The sequence below is a fragment of the Myxocyprinus asiaticus genome, chromosome 10, assembly GCF_019703515.2.
Source record: "Myxocyprinus asiaticus isolate MX2 ecotype Aquarium Trade chromosome 10, UBuf_Myxa_2, whole genome shotgun sequence".
In the NCBI taxonomy this organism is placed as follows: domain Eukaryota; kingdom Metazoa; phylum Chordata; class Actinopteri; order Cypriniformes; family Catostomidae; genus Myxocyprinus; species Myxocyprinus asiaticus.
The window spans coordinates 4,312,961-4,338,890 of NC_059353.1; the positions used below are offsets into that span (position 1 = coordinate 4,312,961).

At 35.8% G+C, this 25,930-nt stretch overlaps 1 protein-coding gene across 3 annotated transcripts in view; it reads left to right on the plus strand.

Annotated features, from left to right (window-relative positions):
* Window positions 1–2,896: 2,896 nt before the first annotated feature.
* The window catches only part of LOC127446846 (histone acetyltransferase type B catalytic subunit-like), a 64,507-nt gene continuing 41,473 nt past the window's right edge, over window positions 2,897–25,930 (plus strand). The window contains exons 1-4 of one of the 3 annotated variants that reach the window (XM_051708134.1): window positions 2,897–2,941; window positions 17,676–17,747; window positions 17,870–17,945; window positions 19,000–19,120. In XM_051708134.1, the coding sequence (XP_051564094.1) occupies window positions 2,935–2,941; window positions 17,676–17,747; window positions 17,870–17,945; window positions 19,000–19,120 (276 nt within the window). In that variant the 5' untranslated portion in view covers window positions 2,897–2,934. Of the gene's footprint in view, window positions 2,942–3,991; window positions 4,095–13,684; window positions 13,776–17,675; window positions 17,748–17,869; window positions 17,946–18,999; window positions 19,121–25,930 lie in introns of those variants that run through there. The other 2 variants (XM_051708136.1, XM_051708135.1) reach the window with 2 other exon arrangements.

Here is a 25,930-nt window from a genome sequence, read left to right on the forward strand (position 1 = left end):
ACTTAAAAATGAAAATTCTGTGATTTACTCACCCTCATGTTTTTTTTTGTTTTGTTTTTTTTTAAAAACCTGTACCATTTAGTTTCTTCTGTGGAATATGAGAATACATTGTAAAATGTAGATGCTGCTAATGAGGCTGAAATGAAAGTGAGGCTGTCAGTCCCTATCATAATTCCTGACATCTCTTTTGAGTTCCTCCCACAGAAGAAAGTCAGTCGTTTGGGTTTGGAACAACATGAATACGAGTATAAATGATGACTCATCTCATTTGACAAAATATTTTTTGCCATTTAGTTGACAAATCTTTTATTGAGTTCTATCAAGGCATTTTGAGGAGAATAGAATTTTAAAGAGTGTCTGTTTTTTAACACTTTAAAGCAAGTCTGATGGCAAAAAGGTATAATTTTTTGGTTACAATTGACAGGTTGTCATGCATGTAACTACAAAAGACAATAAATTTGAGTACTTGTTTTTACACACACAAACACTGGTATTGAGCATTACAACTGGAGTGCTTGCATTTTGCTCGAGCTGGTTGTACATGAACAACGTCATTGCCACGTCATGGTGTTGTATCAGTTGTCTGGGATGGATACTCCTAGCCAGGGTAAGAGCATTCTGCACAAATGATTGGAAAAAATAACAGTTACACGTTAAAAACAAGTCCATTACTGTATAGAAAAGAACATGTTACACAAACAAGTTTGGGCCATATAGCTTTGTGATGTCTTACCACCAGAAGCACAAAAGTCCCACAACTGTTTCCATCTTTTTGTGATGTGGAGCAGAGAGCACCAGTTCTCCAGTATCCTTGCAACTCTTTTATTATTATTATTATTGTCCTCCTGTATCTCGCAGCCCATATACTTCCTGAGTAAATAAGTGAAACACACTGTTTTACAGGGTTAACATAATAATTTATTGTGAGTAACACTGGACTGGTCTGCCATAACACTAAGTGCTAAAAATATAAATCCTTTGAAATATTACAAATATATATATATATATATAGTGAAACCAAATGATTGGCATAGCAGATCTTGTACACTGTGTAATATAGGGTATTAATTTATGGTTTGTTCTCCTAAGATCATCTAATATGATTCATGATTTATAAAGATAAAGACACTACCTGTACTACTACTTTTGTAGTGTCTAGTAGTGTGTCTGTTTGGATCTGCCATGTAACATTAAGAGTAAAGGTTTTGACGACACATTTCAGTCAAGAAACTTGGTTAAAATTAAAATAGCAGACTCATACAGTCAGCCAGGTTAGCTATAAAGCTAATGATCAGGACACTCTACAAACGGGCGATTTTCAGCTGTCAACATTTAACAAGACACTACATATGTAATGTAAATTATAAGGTGGGCAAAATCAGAGATCACCACAATTCACATTTCATTGACCACTCCCCACGATATCAGGAGCAGAAGTGTGGGTTTTCCCAGAGATCCACCTCACAGGTCACACATCAGTCAACATGTTTTACTCTTATATGGTTTAGCAGACATGTAAGTGACCAGAGGTCAGAAAAGTACCTTCAATAAGCCACTAATCCAGTACTGTTAAGGAATCAACCCAGATATTACAGACACAAGCAGTTTGAGAAGATTGTCCGGCACAGCTCAGTATCACTGAGGCAGGGATAATGACACAGGATTTCCCAGGGTCAGTCTGCACAGCTATTCCCTCCTTCACTCTTTGAGTAAACTGACATAATGGTGCTTCATAAAGGTCCAATTTAGTGTTTGACAACTCTCTCTCGCTCTCGCTCTCGCTCGCTCTCTCTCTCTCCCTCTCTCAGAGGTATTTTATGATAGTCTAGTAAAATTTTGGTCAGATTAGAGAGACTTGCCTGGTTATTTATTGTATTTTAACGTGTCTATTTTCATTTTTAATGTTTGCTGCCACTACACTAAAATATGCAAAGTTTTTCTTTAGTGATTACCTTTACGTTTGTCATCAAAACATTTGTCATCGTCCCTCGTTTATTTAAAGTTGAGCAAAATATGCAGTTACAGTGAGGCACTTACAGTGCAATGGAAGTGAATGGGCCAGTCCATAAACATTAAAATACTCACTGTTTCAAAAATGTAGCCACCAAACGTAAACACTGTATGTGTTAACATGATTTTTGTGTGATAAAATCATTACTAAACTTATCTCTGTAAAGTTATATCCTATTACAACTTTGCTGTCATGATGGCGAAATGCTGTAAACCCTGTTACCCATGTGATAAATGCCATAACGCAGGTAAATCCCTGATTTTATCACATGTTAACATGTATACTTTTGAAACAGTGTTTATTTGAACGTTTATGGATTGGCCCCATTCACTTCCATTGCGCCTCACTGTAATTATGACTATTCGAACAAATTATGAACAAATTATGAATTTTGATTTTTTTGTTTTGTGGTAATCAACATGCTGTCAATTGAGCATAACTTGAATTGAACCCAGAATATTCCTATAATTAATGCTGATTTCAATTAAAACAGTAACTGTATTACCGTAAAAATTTAGATATTGACAATCACCACTAATTAAATAACTAAAGAGTGTGGAGTTAATGTCATGTCATGAAAATAATGTAATAATGCAAAAAAAAGAATAGTCATGAAATAGCCTTCCGTTTCTCTATGCAATATATATATATATATATATATATATATATATATATATATATATATATATATATATATATATATATATATATATATATATATTGTATTTTTTAAATTGTATTTTCTTCGATTTACCATATTATTAGGAAATACATTATTTTACAAAATCACACTGGCGAGAAGGAAGGCTGCGATGAGAAAATAATTGCGGGTTGTCTTCCAATGGCGTTAGAGAGCGGAAGCACGTGGGTAAACAGGAAGTAGTTTTTGCATTTGGCGGGTTGAGCGGTGAAGACGCGCAGAAATGGCGGGTGAGTGTGAAAACCTTCTATTAAAGTGGTGCTGTGTCATTACTGCTACACTCATGATGAATGTGTGTGATATTAGAGCTGGGAATGTGCTGTGTCTGGAAGTCTGCGAGCAAATAGTTTAGAGAAACACTGAGTTTACCTGCGGCTAAATGCTAATTCACAGATGCATGCAGCTGAACACTTGATTGTTTACATAATTCTGTGTTTATTAGTTATATCATTGACACTAACACACACTCACGCACAGTATATCACAATCAAAACATCATATCAGAATGATCAGACGAGAGGCAGCTGCATACAGTCAGTCATCATTACCTGTGTGTTGAGTGAACTGTCAGTGGAACACATGAGATCAAGTTAGTGTCTTTAGATCTGACACTACACAACATGATAGATCGATAGATAGATTTCTGAAAAAACAAAACTATAGGCCGATAACTATATTTTGGCTTTTATTCAACCTATGCTGTCATTATATCACTATTTTGCTTAGGAGTTCTATTTAAAAAAATGTACAGAGAGGTACAAAATGTAGGTCTATTTTATTTTTCTAACAATATATAATTTCCATTGAACATAGATTGGATGTGTTGAACACAAGACAGGTCAGAATTAGCCTATAAAGGAGAATTCTGGGTTCAATACAAGTTAAGCTCAATCGACAGTAGGGCTGCCCCCGATCAAAGATTTTCCTAGTCGACTAGTAGGCATTAATTTAAGCCATTGGTCGACTAGCTGTCATACGTTTATGGTATTAATTTAATTACATATATATATATATATATATATATATATGTATATATATATTTTGGGGGGCATCAGAAAATGGTTTGAGTTCCAGGGCTTAGAAAGAAGGTTATACATAACATTGCTAACACTGTTCTACATTACAGAGAAATACTAAACCATAATAATGAGCCTTTAAAATATATATTTTACAAGCACACACACGAAGCGAGCTGCAGCGTCACCGAGAAAAGAGGTAATGATTCTGAATGTGTCGGAAAAACCAGCAAGGAGACTGTCTGAACATTTTGTTCATTTATAGAGAGAAATGCACATTAGGGTTGTGCCGACAGACGATGATCTCGGGGATCAACGATGGTCAGAGTGATCGCCAGTAGCTGATGCCTTTAATGATGTTAAAACGGTATTTGGCTCGTTTTCCCATTAATGTATTAAATTATTATTATTATTAGGCTATTATTATTATCAAATTAATATTACTAATAATTTGCCAGTAGACACACAGACACACGCTTGAAGAAACACACTTTATTATATTATCAAGAACAGATGACAGAAAAGTGTCTATGTGCATGTATGACACGCTGTTTGTACGGAGGCCTGCAGTCTCGTGGAACACACGCATGTAAAAGGTTCTCACTCTTTCTTTTGTTTTGCAAGAACAGTATCGTCTACGAGTGCTGCAAATGACCTCAGATATCTCAGCTCAGGAGGTGCTTTGAGTTCAGTTCTCTTTATTTCCACAGAGCAGTTCATTGTGAACGCAACTCTGCAGCCTATACATCTGTGATTAAAACATAAATAATACAAAAACACATTCACCTCGAACCATGATTTATATTTCAGTGATTATTATCATCATTATAATTATTATTTTTATATTTATAATTGTTTTTATTTCTTCATTTGTGTAAGTAATTTTCCGCCTGCATGTTAAGATGGATTCTTGCCTGACGGTAAATGGAAAGGTGTGTATATATATATATATACTCTTCTTTTATCACTTCATTATTTTAATTGCTTTTTGGAGTGCAATTTGAATTTAGAAATGTATTTGATTTAAGTTTTTCATTTAAAAAAATAAATAAATTAAATTAAAAAAAAGATGAATATTCACCGATCCCTCAGCCCAGGGGTTGCCGATGTAATTGGATATATATATATATAAATATATATATATATATAGTGAAGGAGGGAACAAAACAAATTTATTCACACACATGATGTATTTTCCCGGATAACCAAATACCCGACCGGCAGAGAATGCACAGATGAAGTAGGTTAGTTTCCAAAGACATGCTGCCCTTCACAACTGTTGTAAAGCCATCTTTCAAAAAGTTGAACAACACACATTTTAGTTGCACTTCATTTTTTTCCAGTTTCATTTGAATTTTTAACTAAAATAAATCAAGTTGAAAATCAAGGTGTCTTGCTTTATTGTGTAGGCTTAACCCTAACTCTGCTTAACGAAAATTACCCCATAGTACCTCTTAGCGTCCAACAAGCGGTAATACCGGTGTTTGTTGTTTTTATGTGGAGTTTTTTCTGCAACCAACCGACCAATCAAAACTTGTTGACCAAGACTCTTCAGGGGGCAGCCCTAATCGCAGCATTTGTGGCATAATGTTGATTGCCACCAAAAATTATTTTGACCTGTCCCTCCTTTCTTTTATAAAAAAAAAAAAAAAAAAGCAAATATCGAGGTTATAGTGAGAAACATACAATGGAAGTGAATGGAGCCACATTTTTGGAGGGGTTAAAAGGCAGAAATGTGAAGCTTATAATTTTATAAAAGCACTTAAATGAATTCTTCTGTTAAAACTTGTGTATTATTTTAGCTATAAAGTGGTTTAAATCATTGTTTTTTTACAACCATTTTAGGGTTTTAGTGTTTACGGTGTTAAGTCATCATGTTAACAAAGATGTCAAATTGGCTAGAATTTTACACAGAAGAGGTTAGCAAGCGATTCTATCACACTTAAATAATGTTAACATACATATTGTTTTGGACTTTTGGCTATACTTTTGAAACAGTGAGTATTTTAATGTTTACAGATTGGCCACATTCACTTCCATTGTAATTCCTTCAATGGAACCAAGAAATTCTTCTTCTTTTTTTTTCTTTTTTTTTTTTTATAAAGAGGGACATGTCAAAATTAGAGCTGTCAGAATTAAAGTGTTAATTAAAACGTGTGAATTTTTCGTAATCATGATTAACGCATTTATTGTTAATGCAGCATAAACACTTGTGTGAAGGGCGGAACATTTGTAATGTGTCGGCATGGAGTCATTACAGTGACGCACACACCATAGCGCCAGAGCCCTTCTACCAAATAGAGCCTACAAGCTTAACATAAAACAGCATAACGTGGCGGTCCTATAGACATTCTATGGGCGGAACTGTCTTAACACACTAAAGTTGACCATTATGCTCTCTCTTATGATAGAGCCATGGAGGTTGTTATCTCAGTAAATAAAAGAATCTCTGACAGCACTTCCCTATCAGTGATAAAATGATGGAGAAAGGAGCTCTAAGCACAGGGGCTCTCTGCAGGATAGAGGCCTTCCAGGACCAGGGTTCCCCACCCCAGTCTTAGCGCTATTTGATGTACAAAACAAGCCCAGATGGGACTTGTGACAGAAATCAAGTATTTTTCCACCTATGTAAGGCGCATGGTGAGTTCAAAGCGGCATTGACGTCCTGACGTGAATCATGAAAGCAGCTTCACGATTGCTGTAGGAAAGCGGATAGTCACAGTCTACCGGCAGATTAATATTGTGGGTGATGAGAGTTTAAGAGATTTAATGCCCATTGCAATGAATATGCATCCTATGTGGGGACTAGTTCTTTCAATTAGTCAAACTCCCACTTAGACTTCGGGAAACGTTTGATGTGACTTGAATTGGTGATGTTTTAGTGCATTTCTGTGTTTATATTGTGGAAGGCTTTGTGTGGAAAATGTTAATAAAGCATTAAATTGCTAAATATTGTTTTGTTTTCTTTCCTAAGATGGAAATAAATCCATTTTGACAAGAAAAGAGTGATATATAGTGTCAAATTTCAGCACTTTCAAAATCTGCGATTAATCGTTATTAACTACAAAAAAAATATGCGATTAGAAATTGTAATCGACTGACAGCACTAGTCAAAATAAATTGTGTTAATCAACATTGTCACAAATGCTGTCAATTGATCTTTAGGGCTGCAACTAATGATTATTTTGATAATCGATTAATCTATCGATTATTAGAACGATTATTCGACTATTCGGTGATTATTGCAACAATTAATCATTAGCTCTTAACCGATTATTCAGCTTGTGCCCTGACATAAAAGGTTGTATTAAACGTGCTTACTAACAATAAAGAGGACAAAATCATCTTTTAAAAATACCTCTAAATGACATTCACTGAATTAAAGGGAAAACATACTTTTTATTAAGTTTAATTCAGTAAAGAAATTCACTGCAAAAAATCCTATTTTTGTCTTGTTTTCCATTTAAAATTGTCTAAAAATCTTTAAAACAAGATACATTTACTTGAGAAGCAACATATAAGATATTTAGAATTGCTTTAAGAGATTGTCTCTTAAATATAAGTGTATTTTGTATATAAGTGTATTTTTTCACTTGGTTATAACTTGAGTGCAGTAAAGACAAATATACTTATTCAAGATCTATTCTCTAAAAGCAAGTCTAAATATCGTATATGCTGCTTCTGAGGTGAATGCATCTTTTTTAAAGGATTTTTAGATATTTTAAATATTTGTATTTTTAATATTATATTCAACATTCTCAGATAACTATTTTTCTTCTGCAGTATAGCTGCTAAAGTAAATGTATATTGTTTTAAAGGAGTTTTAGATATTTATATTGAAAAACAAGCCAAAACAAAAACAAATCAAAAACACATTTTGTTGCAGTGTATAATGGAGCGATGACTACCCTCTCTCACATTTCTGTTCACTTCAATCCATCTTTAACTCACACAAAAACAAACTCTCGCTTATTAATAAAGCTGCGTATTGCCAATTTCCTTCACGATAAGAAATGCACAGTGACACATATATTATGATTCAATAAGTCACGAGCCATCACGTTATAATCTAGCTGTATTAAGCGTCCACATTTGAGGGATGAGCGTCCCCACGACAGTGTGTGCCTCAGCCGGGTGCGGTTTCAGTCTCTCCCCCTTAGATCAGGACACTTCGCACAACTCATAAAAGAGGCACTGACCCCACAGAGAAATGCCAGTTTCGGAGTTTGTAGTTATTTAAATGATCTACTTCCTTATTATTTGAACTTGAATAAAGCTATAACGCATTAAATATAACTGCATTTAAGATGTAACTCCGGAGTGTTTCCTTTAAAGAGCTCCGGCTCCGCTTATTCCACAACGAGAGTGCTTCTGTATTTACTTATTTTGTATTTTTGTATTATAATTCCCTCATAATTTGCAATCTACATCACCTGAAACTGTTTGTAAAGTTTAGAGTGCATCTGGACTGTGAGCTATGTAATTCTTCCTATCCTCAGTCTGGCGAGAGCTGCAGTGCTACGTTACGTTATGTGAGATTTTAAGTTAAATAAGATCAAAAGACTATTTGACAACGAAAATTTTTGTTGACCATTTTTTATTGTCGATGTTGTTGATAACATCGACTAATCATTTCAGCCCTATTGATTTTAAAGGAATAGTTCACCATTTACTCACCTTCATGCTGTCTCAAACTCGTATGACTTTCTTCAGCGGAACACAACGAAGCTATTTTGATGGAGGTATTATGTGAATGTACACGGGTGGCCAACATTTTGGAATAATGTACAGATTTTGCTCTTATGGAAAGAAATTAATACTTTTATTCACCAAAGTGGCATTCAACTGATCACAATGTATAGTCAGGACATTAATAACATGAAAAATTACTATTACAATTTGAAAAAAAATGTTCAGAACTTCTTAAACTACTTCAAAGAGTTCTCATCAAAAAATCCTCCACGTGCACCAAAGACAGCTTTGCAGATCCTTGGCATTCTAGCTGTCAGTTTGTCCAGATACTCAGGTGACATTTCACCCCACACTTCCTGTAGCACTTGCCATAGATGTAGCTGTCTTGTCGGGCACTTCTCACGCACCTTACAGTCTAGCTGATCCCACAAAAGCTCAATGGGGTTAAAATCCATAACACTCTTTTCCAATTATCAGTTGTCCAATGTCTGTGTTTCTTTGCCCACTCTAACCTTTTCTTTTTGTTTTTCTGTTTCAAAAGTGGCTTTTTCTTTGCAATTCTTCCCATAAGGCCTGCACCCCTGAGTCTTCTCTTTACTGTTGTACATGAAACTGGTGTTGAGCGGGTAGAATTCAATGAAGCTGTCAGCTGAGGACATGTGAGGTGTCTATTTCTCAAACTAGAGACTCTGATGTACTTATCCTCTTGTTTAGTTGTACATCTGGCCTTCCACATCTATTTCTGTCCTTGTTAGAGCCAGTTGTCCTTTGTCTTTGAAGACTGTTGTGTACACCTTTGTATGAAATCTTCATTTTTTGGCAATTTCAAGCATTGTATAACCTTCACTCCTCAAAGCCATGATTGACTGATGAGTTTCTAGAGAAAGCCGTTTCTTTTTTGCCATTTTTGACCTAATATTGACCTTAAGACATGTCAGTCTAATGCATACTGTGGCAACTCAAAAACAAACACAAAGACAATGTTAAGCTTCATTTAACGAACCAAATAGCTTTCAACTGTGGTTGATATAATGGCAAGTGATTTTCTAGTATCAAATGATCAATTTAACATGATTACTCAAGGATAAGGTGTGGGAGTGATGGCTGCTGGAAATGGGGCCTGTCTAGATTTGATCAAAAATGACTTTTTTCAAATAGTGGTGGTGCTGTTTTTTACATCAGTAATGTCCTGACTATGCTTTGTGATCAGTTGAATGCCACTTTTGTGAATTAAAGTACCAATTTCCTTCCGAAACAGCACAATCTGTACATTATTCCAAACTTTTGGCCGCCAGTGTATCCATACAACCCAAATCTCCAAAAAGAACAAAAAGGCAGCATAAAAGTAATTAATACGATTTAAATGGTTTAATCCATGTTTTCTGAAGCGAACAGATCAGTTTTAGGTGGGAACAGACTTAGGTTGTGCGGGATACCGGTACTAAAGAAATATTGCGATACCAACGTTTTTTAAATGGTTCGATATCATTTTGTTGTTAATTTCGGTACCATATTAAAGTATGCTGCCATTATCAAAATGTAATGTAATGTGAGATTTTTGAGATGAAATCAAAGACCATTTGAAAATAATAATAAAAAAGCCTCTATATGGCCTAGTGTGATCATTAACAGCAGAAGGATGTCATTTAATTAAATAATATACAGTCACATGCGCTGCACGCCACAGTATGAATAAGAGGTGCCTCTCTGCCCTGTCATCTCCTTCACACACACACACACAACACACAGGCACACAAATGCAACACACACTACTAATGCTTGATTTTCATGCAGTGTCAAATAGGATCCATCTGCAGAGCCACAGATCAGTGTGTTGAGTGTATAAACGGCTGTAAACTCTCAAATGAACTATTTCTCCGTTGCTGCTCAGAGATTTCAGCTCGTGAGTCGCGGGAAGTTTGATATAACGAACGCTTCACAAACAGGAAGAACTTCAAAGATCTTTCAAAATAAAAGTCCCACTGATATGAGAGCTCTATTCAACTGATTGCGTGAAATTGAAGACATTACGACAGAAAAATATTACTACTCTATGAAAGTGTAATATTCATAGCAGTCGCAATAATACTCATAGTAACAATAATTTAATATTAAATGGTTATATTGTTAGTATTATATCACAAATATCAATATCACAAAAGCAAGTGTACTGAATATCAGCATGCTGTGATTCAGCCATGGCAGCCTTTTGCCTCAGGTAATCAAAAAATGTTTTTTCATTTTATGTTTTCATTTATACTGTTATGCTCTGTTGTGCACCTTTTTTTAATTTTTTTTTTTTAATTTTTACCAAAAATATTATACATATAAATTGTTGAAAAATATTATATTTTCATTTGATTAAAGCTGTACAGTATGTTTTTCATTAAACACAATTTATTATATTTATTATATAAACTATAACATTTAATTAAAACATTTTAAATGGAATCCAGAAAAATTTAAACAGATGGTATAATTTATAAGACTTTATGCAGTTCTTTTAGACAAGTAATTTTCTGTGTAATTACATAAAAAATCTGAGGGTTTTTATTTGTTGCCTAAGTATTGAGTTAGTATCGATACAGCGGTACCAGGGCTGGTATTGTACCAAAGACAAAATTTTGGTTTTGGAGCAACCCTTCAACAGACCAAAATATAGGCCTAACTTAATTTGCACTATAAATCTTGTGATCTGCAGTCTCTATGGTGCGATAAGAATTTGAAGCTGGATTACACTTCCTCATGCTTAACACATGCACAGAGCGCTGTACCTTTATTAGGGATGCACTGATCTGATACCTGGTCCTTACCATCAAACTCCAAAAATGCATAAAAGAACCATAAAAGCACCATTTAAGTAGTCCATATGACTCGTCCATTTTATTTTAAGTCTCTTGAAAACATAATATAGCTTTGTGAATCTTAAAAGGCTGCGTTTAAAAAATAAATATGAAGTCTTTATGAGCAGCACGCTTCAGTAATAGCAGTGCTCTGTTGTGTCACACACACATGGCATGCATGGGCTGATAGATCTCAGAGCGGCGTGCAATATGTGAGTGCTACACATGAACTACACCTCAGATGTAGATGCTCGATAGTTTGGTTTGCTTATAACTTGCATTGAGATCGAAACTGGAGAGGCATTTTATCAGATTTTGAATGAAAAGTATATTAAACTACTGTGAATTACACACAGATCACTGGATTTTAAAGTTAAGAAATTAGGACTGAAATACTTTACTAATGTATAATAAAATTCAAATATGTATTACTATTATTATTATTATTATTAAAAATATTATTAACAATGACTGCAATTATTATTATTTTAAATTAAATTATAATAATATTTAACTTGACTGGGTTCCAGAAAAATAACCGTGTGATTAAAAAGTGGACTGATATCCTATTACAACTGAAGTAAACAAAAAGAGATTTTAATCCATTTAAATTCAGATACAAGTTGAAAAAGTGTGTAAAGAGAACATTTGTTTCTACTGAAGATTTTCACTGAAATTACTGTTAATTATAAATAGTTAAATATTCTACTAGACTCTTTAAAAAATATGTTTTTCTTAATAGGCTACACATTTTTTATATAATTGTTTTTTATTTCTTCTCTAGTTTATAATGAATTCATGTGTAGTTAGATGTTTTTGTTTCTTTAGAGTTCCCCCAATCAGTTCCACGCAGTGAGGTATAGATATTCTTTCGGATCGAATTTTGAATATTCGTAATATTTAACAAAAAAATGCACATTCGAATGCTAAAACTGTGCATTCGAATTTTGGATTTGTGCCAAGCACTGATGACTTGAGATCGATTGCATTCTTGCGCTAAAAAAGGCTAGACACAGTGCAACAAATACAGTTTAACAGAAAGCAGGTGTCTCAATATGCGAAAAAATTATTTTAATTAGACACATCATCAAAAAAGAGCGCTCCTGCACAAGATGCTGAATAAACAAAAACAAAGGGAAACAAAGATTTTCGTCTAGTGCGTGTTTACATAGAAAAACAAATGGATGGTTGCAAAAGCATTCGGTGTGAACAGCCCCTTACAGTTGGTGGAGGTCTTTGGCCATTGTGTCTTGCCCTCTTAGAAGTGTTTCTCAGATTATGCAATGAGATGTTTAAATGCTTTGTCAGGAAAGATGTTCAACTTGGAACTATGTGTCTCGAGATCACCGTTATATTATTGCAAAGAACATTCCTGGCTGTTAAAAAAGAGCATTCCATTTTAAACTAATGTGCATAAAATAAATAAATAAAAAGTTGTAGTCGGTCCATATTCTCAAATGTTAAGTCAAAAGTAAAATGAGAAGGGAAAACGCTTCATTAGACAGTTCACATGGTGTTACATTTGCACTGATTTCTACTACACCAGACTCAAGCTTCATAATAACAGCGAAATACCACATTGTTTTTTACTCAGTACAGTTTTATGTATAGTAGCAATATTCACAGATAGCAGTGGTATTCGGCTGAACTCGGTGGTGAAGCAGCTCAGACTATGAGCCCAGGCAAGAGGCTGTTCAAACAGACGGAACACAACAGACTAGAACCAAACGCGATGTTGAACTCCTTTCCTGACAAAGCGTTTAAAAAAACTAATTTTTTCTTCTAAGAAATGCTTATAAGAGAGCAAGATGCAACAGCCAATGACCTCCACCAATTGTAAGGGGCTATTCACACTGAACACTTTTGCAACCATCCATTTGTTTTTCGATGTAAACGTGCTAGACGAACATCTTTGTTTCCCTTTGTTTTTGTTTATTCAGCATCTCATGCAGGAGCGCTGTTTTTTAGGTGATGTGTCTAATTAAAAAGAACTTCAAAAGCATATTGAGACACCTGCTTTCTGTTAAACTCTATTTGTTGTGCTGTGTCTAACTTTTTTTAGCTTAAGAATGCGATCAATCTGAAATCATCGTCGGTTCCTTCCGTATTTCAGAAATTCAGAATTCTGTCAGAATTTCTTAAATTCTATGAATATTCGAATATCGAATTTTAATTTGACAGCCCTGTTATTTATATGAATTATCTTATTTGGGGGCCTTTCTCAGCAAATAATGATTAATTTGATTAAAATTTGTAATCGATTGACAGCCTTAATTTATACTGTTGTGGCAGCGGGGGCATGGTCAAGCATCTCTCCAGAGAGAGAGAAAGCGGTAAGGGCGCTTACACCTGAGCTAAATTATGTCTAACACCTGTCTCTAATTTCAGTAAGCACGGGGAGAGCGGATAAATAGAGCAACACCGCAAGTAGAAAGGAGAAAGAGTCTGGGCACCACAGAGCCGAACAGGAAGCAAGAGTTTTGTGATGATGAGAGTTTTATTTTAATGAAGCGGTGTGTGATTTAAGTTCAATATTGCAAAGAGAAAAAATAAATCCTTACCTGAACCAGGAAAGCTGCTTCTCGCCTCCTCCTTTCCACTGAACCCCCTTACAACTATATATATATATATATATATATATGTATGTATGTATGTATGTATATATATATGTGTGACTATGGCATTTTTTTAAAATAAAAAACAGCAGTCTAAAAACATTTAGAAAATTTTTCTGCCACAAATACCATAGTTAATACAGTTAGCGTTACTACAGTAAATCCATGGTAAATTTTTGTGTTGAGATGTTAGGATTGAAAAGCCTTCTAATTTATGTTTTCTCCTATTTTCTTCGTCAGTTTAGAATGTGGGGGCTGTTTTTTAAAACTAGTTTCATCACTGAGACACAAACCAAGGAGTTTTGCGTCAAACGATTCTGTACCACATTTAAATGGGTTTCAGCATCCCCGCTGCGCATCACACTGGTTCAAAAGCGGATTTAAAATAGTCTGTGCGCTGCAATTAAGACCAGTTCGCCAGTAAACGCATCTGCCCTGTGCTGATCTGGATAGTGTCTAGTGCTGTTGATAATGATCTGCGCAGTCCGTGAGTTAACACACCTGCTCTGCACTCGCATTGATAAATGGTCCGGGTAGTGCTGTCACTCTGCTTTCATTTGAGGTGAGCAAAATGCACTCCAAAACATACAGTTTAGACGAAAGGGGAAGGCTCATTATTATTCACGAGGAAAGCACTAACTGATTGATCAGTGAGACATTCTGATCTCATGCCGTCCCACGTTTCAGAAATTTGCTCGCGGCCACATGAAATGAAGTGAGTTTGACATCTGTGTGTTATGTGGTGATGTCACTGAGTACGTGCATGTATTTGTGTATGTATTGGGGTCTCTTTTGCAGTGTAGAAAGCACACAGCTGACTGGGGCTAGCAAGCGTTACGTTGCTTCAAGAATATTAAATGAACCATGTGAAATTTCAGCAGTTTCAATCCTCACAGTACACAATATGCACAAAATTGTCACGGTACCAAAATTTCAGTAGTCGGTACTGATACCAATGAAATTTCACAGTTCTCGATACCAATTTCGATACCACAGCAAAAATATGCTAATATGATAATGTGCTATTAAACACAAGTTTTTAGAAATTATTTTAATAATTATTATTATTTTCAGAACATGTTTTAAAGTTTAATTTAATCATCAAAATGGTGTCTAATTAATTAATTCTTAAAACTTTTAATAAGTGAAATTGCCTTTTTTTTGCCAAATCTTTATCAACAGCTGTATTGCTTGTGATAAATTGATTAATTATTGTTATTATTATTATTATTATTATTATTATTACAGAGAATATTACATTTTAGTATACAGTTGTATTATTAATAAATTTTATTTAATCAATTTCAAGCATGTAGCTTTTATTTTGGATCGTACTTTTATTATGATGTGTTTTTTGCCAGAAGCTTCACTTTTCCAGATAAACAGTTCACGTCGTGGCCCGGTGCGATCATTGAAGACTTAATTCACATCTGAAATCTCATCTCTTTACACTGGCCTTTTAGTCTGACAAATGAAATGTAGGACACAGTTTTGGAGTGATTGTATTTTTGATTACTGGTGTTTGTGTATGTGGTAATTTTAAAATGTTGTTTTAAATGTTATTACTGTGAAGCACTTTGGTCAACTCAGTTGTTTTAAATACTATAAATAAAGTTGAGTTGAGATTAAAGCGCAAATGCTGTGATTTTAATTATATAAATATATATTTTACATGTGCTGAGTGGTTCACAGTAGATTAGTGCTCTGCTCTGTCATCTCATACAACGTGAATTATTCTCAATGTCTGTGGAGTTTCTAGTGTTTGAGCGGTCAATATTATTTATTTAAATATTATTTAAATATTTTTAATATTATTAATAAATATTATTTATTGTTTATTTATTTATTTATACATTTAAAGTACGCAACTCATCCACACTAAGATTGCAGCCTTTAGCGGTTTAATAAATCACACTAGGACATGCCGTGATTTTAATTTGATTTTGGTGTGTCAGTCATACTGCACGCTGGTACCGGATTGAGTTGGTGCTCGGTACTACCAGTACTGCAGAAACACTGGTATCATTACATCCTCGGTACCGAAGTACCAGTACTTTTGACAACACTAACAGATACAAATATTGCTCCATGTGTTTCTCCATGTGTGTGCATGTTAATGTTTCTAAGTGTCAGTAAGGATGAGATCATGTTAGTGTCTTTGTAAACCTGATCTCAGACCTGTCATCAAGCAAGTGACTGGTTTATTTATCTCTAATTGTTCATTGCTTATAGCAACACTTTTTATTGATGTTGATGTAGAGCTGCACGATTCTTGATAAATTGAGAATCACAATTTTTTTTTCTTAGAATAAAGATCACAACTCTCTCACGATTCTGAAGAAAAAATGCTTATTTCAGTGATTTACAAAACCTGGACATAAGGGTACTAAACATAGTAACATAATGTACTAGAGGTTCTCACAAAATGTTCTCTGCTTCATCTATGCAAAAATGCAATAAAGTTGTAAATCAAACATATACATTTAAAATGTCCTAAGTCCACAAGAGGGTGCAACGAATACATTATAAACCAAACAGCACTTTGTGATTATTGCAAAAAAAAAACAAAAACAAAAAAACAATCCTGTTAAAAAAACCTGCATAATAAATAAAAAAAAGATTTAGCCTGTTTCTCACATGCTAAGTAAAAAGCAAAACGAGCAGAAAAAGCTTCATTAACAGTTCTATGTTAACTTGGTATTGCACGTGTAAGCAAATATGCAATAAAACACTGTTACAAAAGTTTTTTGTTTTGTTTTAAATAAATATCAGCAATTTAAATTAAAACAATGTGGCCTTCAGTGTTTCTCTTGTAAAAATCGCTTCAAGCTTTTAAAAGGAATTATTCAAGAGCCAGTAATTAAATAGAGAACAGAGTAAACGGTGCTTTAAGTTTTTCAGCAACAGTAATTAAACATTAAAAAAATTATAATATAAAAACATTAAAGTAATTTAATGCAAAATGAAACTACTTAAATATTTGACACTCTTTCCTGTGTGATTAGTAGATTTACATTAATACTGATTTGATGCAGTAAGAATGCCTGAATGCCTATAACAGACATCATGCATCTTATTTACATTTAGACTTTGCACAGATCAAACATTTTGAAGAATTTGTCCCATCTGCTTATACATTAACGGCTGTGTTTGCTTTAATATCTCGTCAAGACAGTGCAGATTTAATCCCGTCTGTTTACACTGGTAATTCATTAACAGCTGTGTTTACATTAATATCACCTAAAGAGGGGTATTTTGATTAAAAACTGTGCAGAGTCTCGTACAGGAGCGCACGGGCAGACACGCATGTGAGCATTTGAGAGCAGCCAGCTGTAATCAAACAGCGCACGGGAAGTAAATTTAGTCAGATCTTGGTAATGCCGTCATTTTTTTGCATCGGTGGCCATAAAAATATTGAACTGAGCAGAGAATCTGTCACACTCCTGGCTAATCGTGGCTGCACCCTGCAGTTTGTAAACCACTGTGCTGGACAAATGTCTGTGCTGTGTTTTAGCTTGTTCAGCATCCCATGCAGGAGTGCTGTGTTTTGTAGATGCCATATAAAGTTTATCAACATAAAAATGCATCTTGAAGTGAATTCGGAATTTAAATTTGACCGCCTTACAGAGGCACGCCACTGGAACATTAATATACATTGCAGAATCATTGTCATTTAGAAATGAGATTGCGTGGGTGTCTGAATCGATATCGTGATCTTTTAACGATTAATCGTGCAGCTCTATGTTGATGGTATGAGTAGCATGTTATGACTTAGATACTCTCTTTCTTTTCTTACAGCAATGAATGACATGGAGAAGAAACTTGCTGAGTTTAAATGCAACACTAACGAAGCTATCTGTTTGAAATTAGGTAAATCGATACCCAGCATTATAAATAAAGCAGTAGACATGGCATGTTTGGTATTCACCATACATACAATTTTGTTTTAGTGCTGTGTCTTTATGTAAGTTTAAGTGTTTTGTTTGATGCAGTGCGCTTCCCAGAGGACATAGATGATGAAAGCACAACATTTCACCCTGAATACAGTCATCAGCTGTATGGAGATGAGTATGTATCATCCAGCATTGCATTTCATGCACATAATAGATTTATTCTTTTCCCTTTTGATGCTAAGACTTTGTTTTTAGGTATGCTGTGAATTTTGTACTACAATGTTAGGCTGTCAAATTAAAATTGGAAATTTTTATATTCGTCGAATTTAAGATAAAAATGCACATTCGAATGCTAAAAAGAGCATTTGAATTTTGGATGTGTGCCAAGCACTGATGAATTATTCTTGGGTAATAGCAGACACATTGAATCGAATAAAACAGAACTCAGGTTTCTCGAGATGCGATTTAAAGGTTGAATTTCCTTTTAAATTGACACACCATCTAAAATGCATCATTACTGCATGAGACGTTGAAAAAACAGTGAGACACAATGCAACGGTTGAAGACGTCCGTCTAGCGCATGCTTGCCTTAAAAAAAAAAAAAAAAAAAAAAAAAAAAAAAGACGGACTTGTTCGGAGTGAACGGCCCCTTAGGTGGTGGTCTTTGGCAGTTGTGTCTTGACAATGCCTTGCTCTGTTATCAGTGTCTCGCTGCACAAGCATTAGTCACATACATACAACTGTATTTAATGAAAAACACGGTGTTATCGCGGTATTATGAAGCTTGAGTCGTGGTAGAACTATGGCACCGGTATAGGCTACTGTTCAACACTAAGTTGACATAGATCGTTTTACTTTTTTACTTAAGAATATGAACTGGCTAAATCTTTTTACTTTATCATTTTATGCACATTTGTCAATAGCCAGACATGTTCTTTGCAATAAACAATAGCTGTAACATGGTGCTGATTGGTTTATATTGATTTGTTGTGCCCTCTTGGGGACATAAGAGACATCATCTATTTAAAAATCAGATGTCTTGTGGATTTTTCTCCCCATCTGAATAATGCAGTTTAAATTTGAAAGTATAATTCTAATTTTTGTAATATTTCAGTGAAACGTGAATTTAGCTTCTCAGCCCTGTTGACAGCCCTACTACAATGTATTCCCTTATTGTTCCTTGGCACCACTACTCTAACACGTTTGTCAAATGCTTGTGTTTTGTACAGTGAAGTTGCATTTGGCTACAAAGGTCTTCAGATCCAGCTGTACTACAGCGCGGGGAACCTGAGCACTCTGTTTAAAGTCAAATACAGCGCAAAGGTCACAGAGAAGTTTGACTGTGTGAAGGTACAGCTTCCCAAACCACTCCTTTGTCATATACAAGTGGACCTCACTAACTGTCACCCAGTTTACACCTGGTATTAAGATCTGTCTCTGGTGATCCGATCACATGTGGTCAGACGAGACAAAACATTTACATCTGTTTGCTCAAATGCGTCTCCTGTGACCACTTGTGTTCGGATTTATTCAGCGGATGATTGACAGGTCAGTGGGTGTTGTTTAGCTGATGTCCGGGATGCATCAGGACGGATTAGCGTTTACACCTCATGCAATGTGGTCACATGTGTTTTTAATGATCCGATCACAAAACATTCTGGACCCTGTTTACACCTGAATTTAGTGTTGACCACTTGTGATCGCATCGCTCGAAATGCATCTTAATACTAGATTCTGAATTTACTGTCTATATGTACCCTAATCTCTGCTATCCAAAAGAAGTTTTGGTTTACATGTGCCTTACATGGCAACAAAATTTCAGTGCATGCAAAGATCGGCATTTCGTGTCACCATTACCATTGAGTCCTATAAGAGAAAGTGATTGCTGACTAAAGAAGTTAGTGGTCTCTCTAACATATCTATAAATGTGCCAAGAAAGCATTCCTCACTAAGTCCTTTGTAAACATTTAAGCCTCATGCCCATTCCTCCTCCAATAACTAGAAAGTTGTCCTGCGCTGAACTATGCATGTACACATGTATTATTGAATCCCATTGCAAAAGGTTTACTTGGCAATTATTCTTCGGTTTAACAGATTATTTAAGATCTAAACCACCTTTTTCAATCAGAAATATCAGGTCGAGTCTGTATTCACTGGAAGCGTTAAAGCTACATGTCATCAGTGTTTTTATTAACTGCAGACCAATCAGCTGTACGCTTGAGGCTACAATTGAGCAACAATAAAATTAAAATAAAATCTGTTGAAAATGAAACTTTATTTTAAGAAATCAGACATTTACTTAGTTAATTTACTTTGTATGTTGTTGTTTTAAAAGGGAACTTTTTGGCTTAACTCATTCCATATTGCTAAAGGCTGGTTTATACTAATGCAAGTTGGTAGTGACCAACACAGTGATTTACATTTACAGTTTTGCGTTGGTGTGTCTGCGTCGTTCTGTGAATACACTGTCAAAGTGCCAGTGTATTGAAAGAAAACCCTTTCATTTCAGAGAGAAAATAAATTGGGCATATACTGTATGATTGCTCTTTAGTCGCTTATATAATGAAAAAATATTACTTTGATGCGCTGAGCTGGAATAAAAAACATCAAATGAATAAATAACTACCCGCTTGACCAACACCAAATGGGTGTCGTTTTAAAGCTTTGACTTTACAGTGTATATTGGCAATATAACCAACTCTTAACAGGTGCTTTTTAATTTGTTGGCAAATTATTAGTTCTGTTTTCATAACTTATGAAATATAATTATTGACTGTACACCATACCATACTGTCAAACACACAGTAAAAGTAGGCCAAGAGTAGAATACAAGAAATATTGTTTCACTTACTGACAAAATAGCAAATATTTATCGAGGAGAAGCCCTGAGAAAAAAAGCACAAGAGTTTACATGTTGTTTATAAGTCATTTTGTCACGTTTTAACATCATGAACAATAATCAGAATATAAAAACAACAGATGCTACCAATTAATGAGCCCAAATACAATGTGATATAATGCATAGATCTTAAAAAAAACAATCTTGGAGAAATGCAACGCTGCCTCAGGTATCCTTTTTAACATCCTGAGGGACAGTCTTCAGTCACAAAGTGGACCAAGCACATCTGTTGTGGTCTATGTTGACACGATGTGTTGTTACAATTTTGCACTTTAGTTTATGACGGAAGTTCGACGCAGAAGTACAAATTGACATTAAGGCCACTTGGAGTCTGTGATGTTTGTGTGCACGTGGTTGGAGTTGGTTCTAAATGTTATCCTAAAAAATCTGCACGAAAACTTGATGAATCAGGATTGCTGTGTGAAAATGTTTGCACAAGTTTTACGTGTGTGCGTTTGGTTAGTGAACGAAATGCGATGTTTGTATTTCTGCATCTGTGTGTGTGTATACAGTTGTGCTCAAAAGTTTGCATACCTTGGCAGAAATTGTGAAATTTTGGCATTGATTTTGAAAATATGACTGATCATGCAAAAAAAACTGTCTTTTATTTAAGGATAGTGATCATATGAAGCCATTTATTATCACATATTTGTTTGGCTCCTTTTTAAATCATAATGATAACAGAAATCACCCAAATGGCCCTGATCAAAAGTTTGCATACCTTTGAATGTTTGGCCTTGTTACAGACACACAAGGTAACACACAGGTTTGAATGGCAATTAAAGGTTAATTTCTCACACCTGTGGCTTTTAAAATTGTAATTAGTGTCTGTGTATAAATAGTCAATGAGTTTGTTAGCTCTCACGTGGATGCACTGAGCAGGCTAGATACTGAGCCATGGGGAGCAGAAAAGAACTGTCAAAAGACCTGCGTAACAAGGTAATTGAACTTTATAAAGATGGAAAAGGATATAAAAAGATACCCAAAGCCTTGAAAATGCCAGTCAGTACTGTTCAATCGCTTATTAAGAAGTGGAAAATTCAGTGATCTCTTGATACTAAGCCAAGGTCAGGTAGACCAAGAAAGATTTCAGCCACAACTGCCAGAAGAATTGTTCAGGATACAAAGAAAAACCCACAGGTAACCTCCGGAGAAATACAGGCTGCTCTGGAAAAAGACGGTGTGGTTGTTTCAAGCAGCACAATACGACGATACTTAAACAAAAATGAGCTGCATGGTCGAGTTGCCAGAAAGAAGCTTTTACTGCGCCAATGCCACAAAAAAGCCCGGTTACAGTATGCCCGACAACACCTTGACAAGCCTCACAGCTTCTGGCACACTGTAATTTGGATTGACGAGACCAAAATGGAGCTTTATGGTCACAACCATAAGCGCTATGTTTGGAGAGGGGTCAACAAAGCCTATAGTGAAAAGAATACCACACCACTGTGAAGCATGGTGGTGGCTCACTGATGTTTTGGGGGGGTGTGAGCTCTAAAGGCACGGGGAATCTTGTGAAAATTAATGGCAAGATGAATGCAGCATGTTATCAGAAAATACTGGCAGACAGTTTGCATTCTTCTGCATGAAAGCTGCGACGTTCTTGGACTTTCTAGCACGACAATGACCTTAAGCACAAGGCCAAGTTGACCCACCAGTGGTTACAGCAGAAAAAGATGAAGGTTCTGGAGTGGCCATCACAGTCTCCTGACCTTAATATCATCGAGCCACTCTGGGGAGATCTCAAACGTGCGGTTCATGCAAGACGACCAAAGACTTTGCATGACCTGGAGGCATTTTGCCAAGAGGAATGGGCAGCTATACCACCTGCAAGAATTTGGGGCCTCAAATTCTATTCAACTATTACAAAAGACTGCACGCTGTCATTGATGCTATAGGGGGCAATACACAGTATTAAGAACTAAGGGTATGCAGACTTTTGAACAGGGGTCATTTCATTTTTTTCTTTGTTGCCATGTTTAGTTTTATGATTGTGCCATTCTGTCATAACGTACAGTTGAAAATGAATCCCATAAGAAATAAAAGAAATGTGTTTTGCCTGCTCACTCATGTTTTCTTTAAAAATGTTACATATATTACCAATTCTCCAAGGGTAGCAAACATTTAAGCACAACTGTATGTATACACTAACTGAGCACTTTATTAAGAACACCTGTACACCTATTTATTCATGCAATTATCTAATCAGCCAATCATGTGGCAGCATTGCAGTGCATAAAATCATGCAGATACAGATCAGGAGCTTCAGTTAATGTTCACATCAACCATCAGAAAGGGGAAAAAATTTGATATCAGTGATTTAGACAGTGGCATGATTGTTGGTGCCAGACGGGCTGGTTTGAATATTTCTGTAACTGCTGATCTCCTGGGATTTTCACACACAACAGTCTCTAGAATTTACTCAGAATGGTGCCAAAAACAAAAAACATCCAGTGAGCGGCAGTTCTGCTGACAGAAACGCCTTGTTGATGAGAGAGGTCAACGGAGAATGGCCAGACTGGTTTGAGCTGACAGAAAGGCTATGGTAACTCAGGTAACCGCTCTGTACAATTGTGGTGAGAAGAATATCATCTCAGAATACACAACACGTCGAACCTTGAGGCGGATGGGCTACAAAGAAGAAGACCACGTTGGGAACTTTATTAGGATCATAGTGTTTCTAATAAAGTGCTCAGTGAGTGCAAACAGTATATGGTTAAAAAACTAGAGATGCACAGATGTATCAGCCAAACATCAGCAAATAAAAGCAATTATCTGCATATTTCTGAAGCTTTATTAGAAGAGCATGGTGCTAGCAACGCCATGGTCATGGGATTGATTCCCAGGGAACAAACATACTGATAAAATATATACCTTAGATACACTGCAAGTTGCTTTGGATTTTAATTTATTTAAGATTCATTTTAAACCTAAGTAAATACTGTTTGCTGATGTGAAATTATCATGAGACGAACATGTGTTGTGCTGTGTCTATCTGCTTTTGTCTCTCTATTTTGAGCCTAGCGTGAAATTACAGTCACTAAATGTACTTGTTTATTGTAGCGCTGTGTAAAAGAATAGTTTATTTTATTATTTCTTTTCTTCTACAGGATTCAACCGTTGCTCATATTGGGTTCCTTTTTCATCTCTTTTTCCTTGTTGATAAAGATGTCTTTGATTAGAAGGTTTTTTTTCAGCGTAAGTGGATTTAATGCCGTTGTTGAACCCCATCTGATAAAGAAGATGTATTCTGAAAATGAACCTCAAGTCTCTGAAGAGTCTTGTATCCTTAAGCACCGTTAGTTAATATATGGGAGCTCTACAATACCACGCTTTTATTCATGTGATTGAGCAATTTGCGGGAGAACAGTCTAATGTCTGAAACTGTCTATTTTTACCATTTTCTGTCCGTTCCCTTCTTGTCTTCTGCAGGACAATAGTGAGTGTTACTGAGCTGCAGGTGCACCGCTCGCCTTCTGATATTAGCTGATGTCTGAATGAGCAGGAATTAGCGGTGTGTTGCATTAGCCTTTTGTCATGTGTTTTGTGGCTGTCATGAATGAAGAGTCCCGCGACACAAGCGGAGCCCATCACGCGGCCTGATGCGGCCAAAGGGCCCTGCTTAGCGACTTAATGCAAAGTGTTCTCATGTCAGCCCTGCTGGAAATGGATAGAATGAAAACACGGGTGCACATTCTGCTGGGTAAAAAAATCCCAGATTGGGCGGAGGAGGGGGGCGGTACTATTGTCCGGCCGGGAGCCCGTGAATGGAGAGGGCAAACTCGTTTGATTGAGTTCGCTCGCCAGCCTCTGAACACAGGGGCCTATTATACGTGTCCGGGGCTTTTTTGTTAAGTCGAGATCAATTCATTAAATTTTATTGCCCAGTGAGAAGCTAGGACACATTATTGTGTGGGGAACTTCATCTGATATTCATGGTTTAAGATAAGTAGTTAAAGTATTCAATTAAGTGGTCTTTCAGAGGAGGCACAGGAAAAAAGGGGTGGGGGGGTGGGGGTACTCCTCAGCTGACATTGCTAATTGCCTAATGGGTCTCTTTTCTGTGCCACAAAAATATGTATGTTTTTCCTTTAATTCCTTTTTATGCCATGCCAATCACGGCTGAAGTATAGCTTAATGACAGAACAATAGGGAATTACTCTGTTAGGGCTCTTTTGTGATTATACAGTATGTAAGGCAGAGCTCCAGGGGAATAGATGCATAAATCATAAATGTGCCACTTCAGTTTATATGATTAAATTCAGCTGTTCGCACTGTATACTAGACACAGCTAAGTTAACTGCTTGCACACACACTCTCTCTCTCTTTCTCTCTCTGCGGGAGTTTAGGATATGCTTTAGATTTTGTGAAATGTGTGGGATCACTATGGAAATGCGCATAGTTTGTACTGGTCTTTACATTTAAAGGGATCGTTCACCCAGAAATTACAATTCTGTAATTTACTCGCATTCAACGCTACTAACTTAACTACATTTTTCAGTAGCGTGACAGTAGCTCAGCTATTTTCACAATAATGTAGCTTTTCCAGCAACAAGCTGGAAGCATTTTTTCAACATGTAGCATTGTAGCGTCACAAAATGCTACATTTGTCACATTGTATTGTGAGTACAGCAATGGAGCTGAGGAAGTAAACAAACACACTCCCTTAAACCGTCCACTCTTTTTCATATAGTGCTGGGAAAACCAAATAATTTAAGTGAATTAATTCTTTCAATAAACGTTACACTTACGTTTAGTATTGGGAACTCCAATTCCTTTTAGTGAATTGGTTCGTTCATGTAAATTAACTAGTTCACATTAGTGATTCACTTGAGCACCGCACAGCCTTAAAGGAACCTTTATGTAGTTAATTTCTTCTGTTTATCACTATAGTTTGACTCCGTTAAATAAAATAAACATTGTAAGTCTACATACAGTGAAGGCTTATAGTGACAAGGAGCAGTCAAGCTCCAAAAAGGGGACACACAAAAAGCACCATAAAAGTAGTTAATACAGCTCTTACATTATATTACAAGTCTTGTGAAGCCTTATAATATCTTTTTGTGTGGGAGAGAAAGAAATTAAAGGTTGTATTCACCTTAGCTCTCAAATCTAATTTATGCATGCACAAATTCAAACTTGCCGTGTCACAAAGTGGTGCGCCAGGTTTAACATCACTGATAGTGAATGCCATTTGTTCTCACATATCTCAACCAAACGTGACACGCTAGGTTTGACTGTGCATGACTAAATAGAATTTG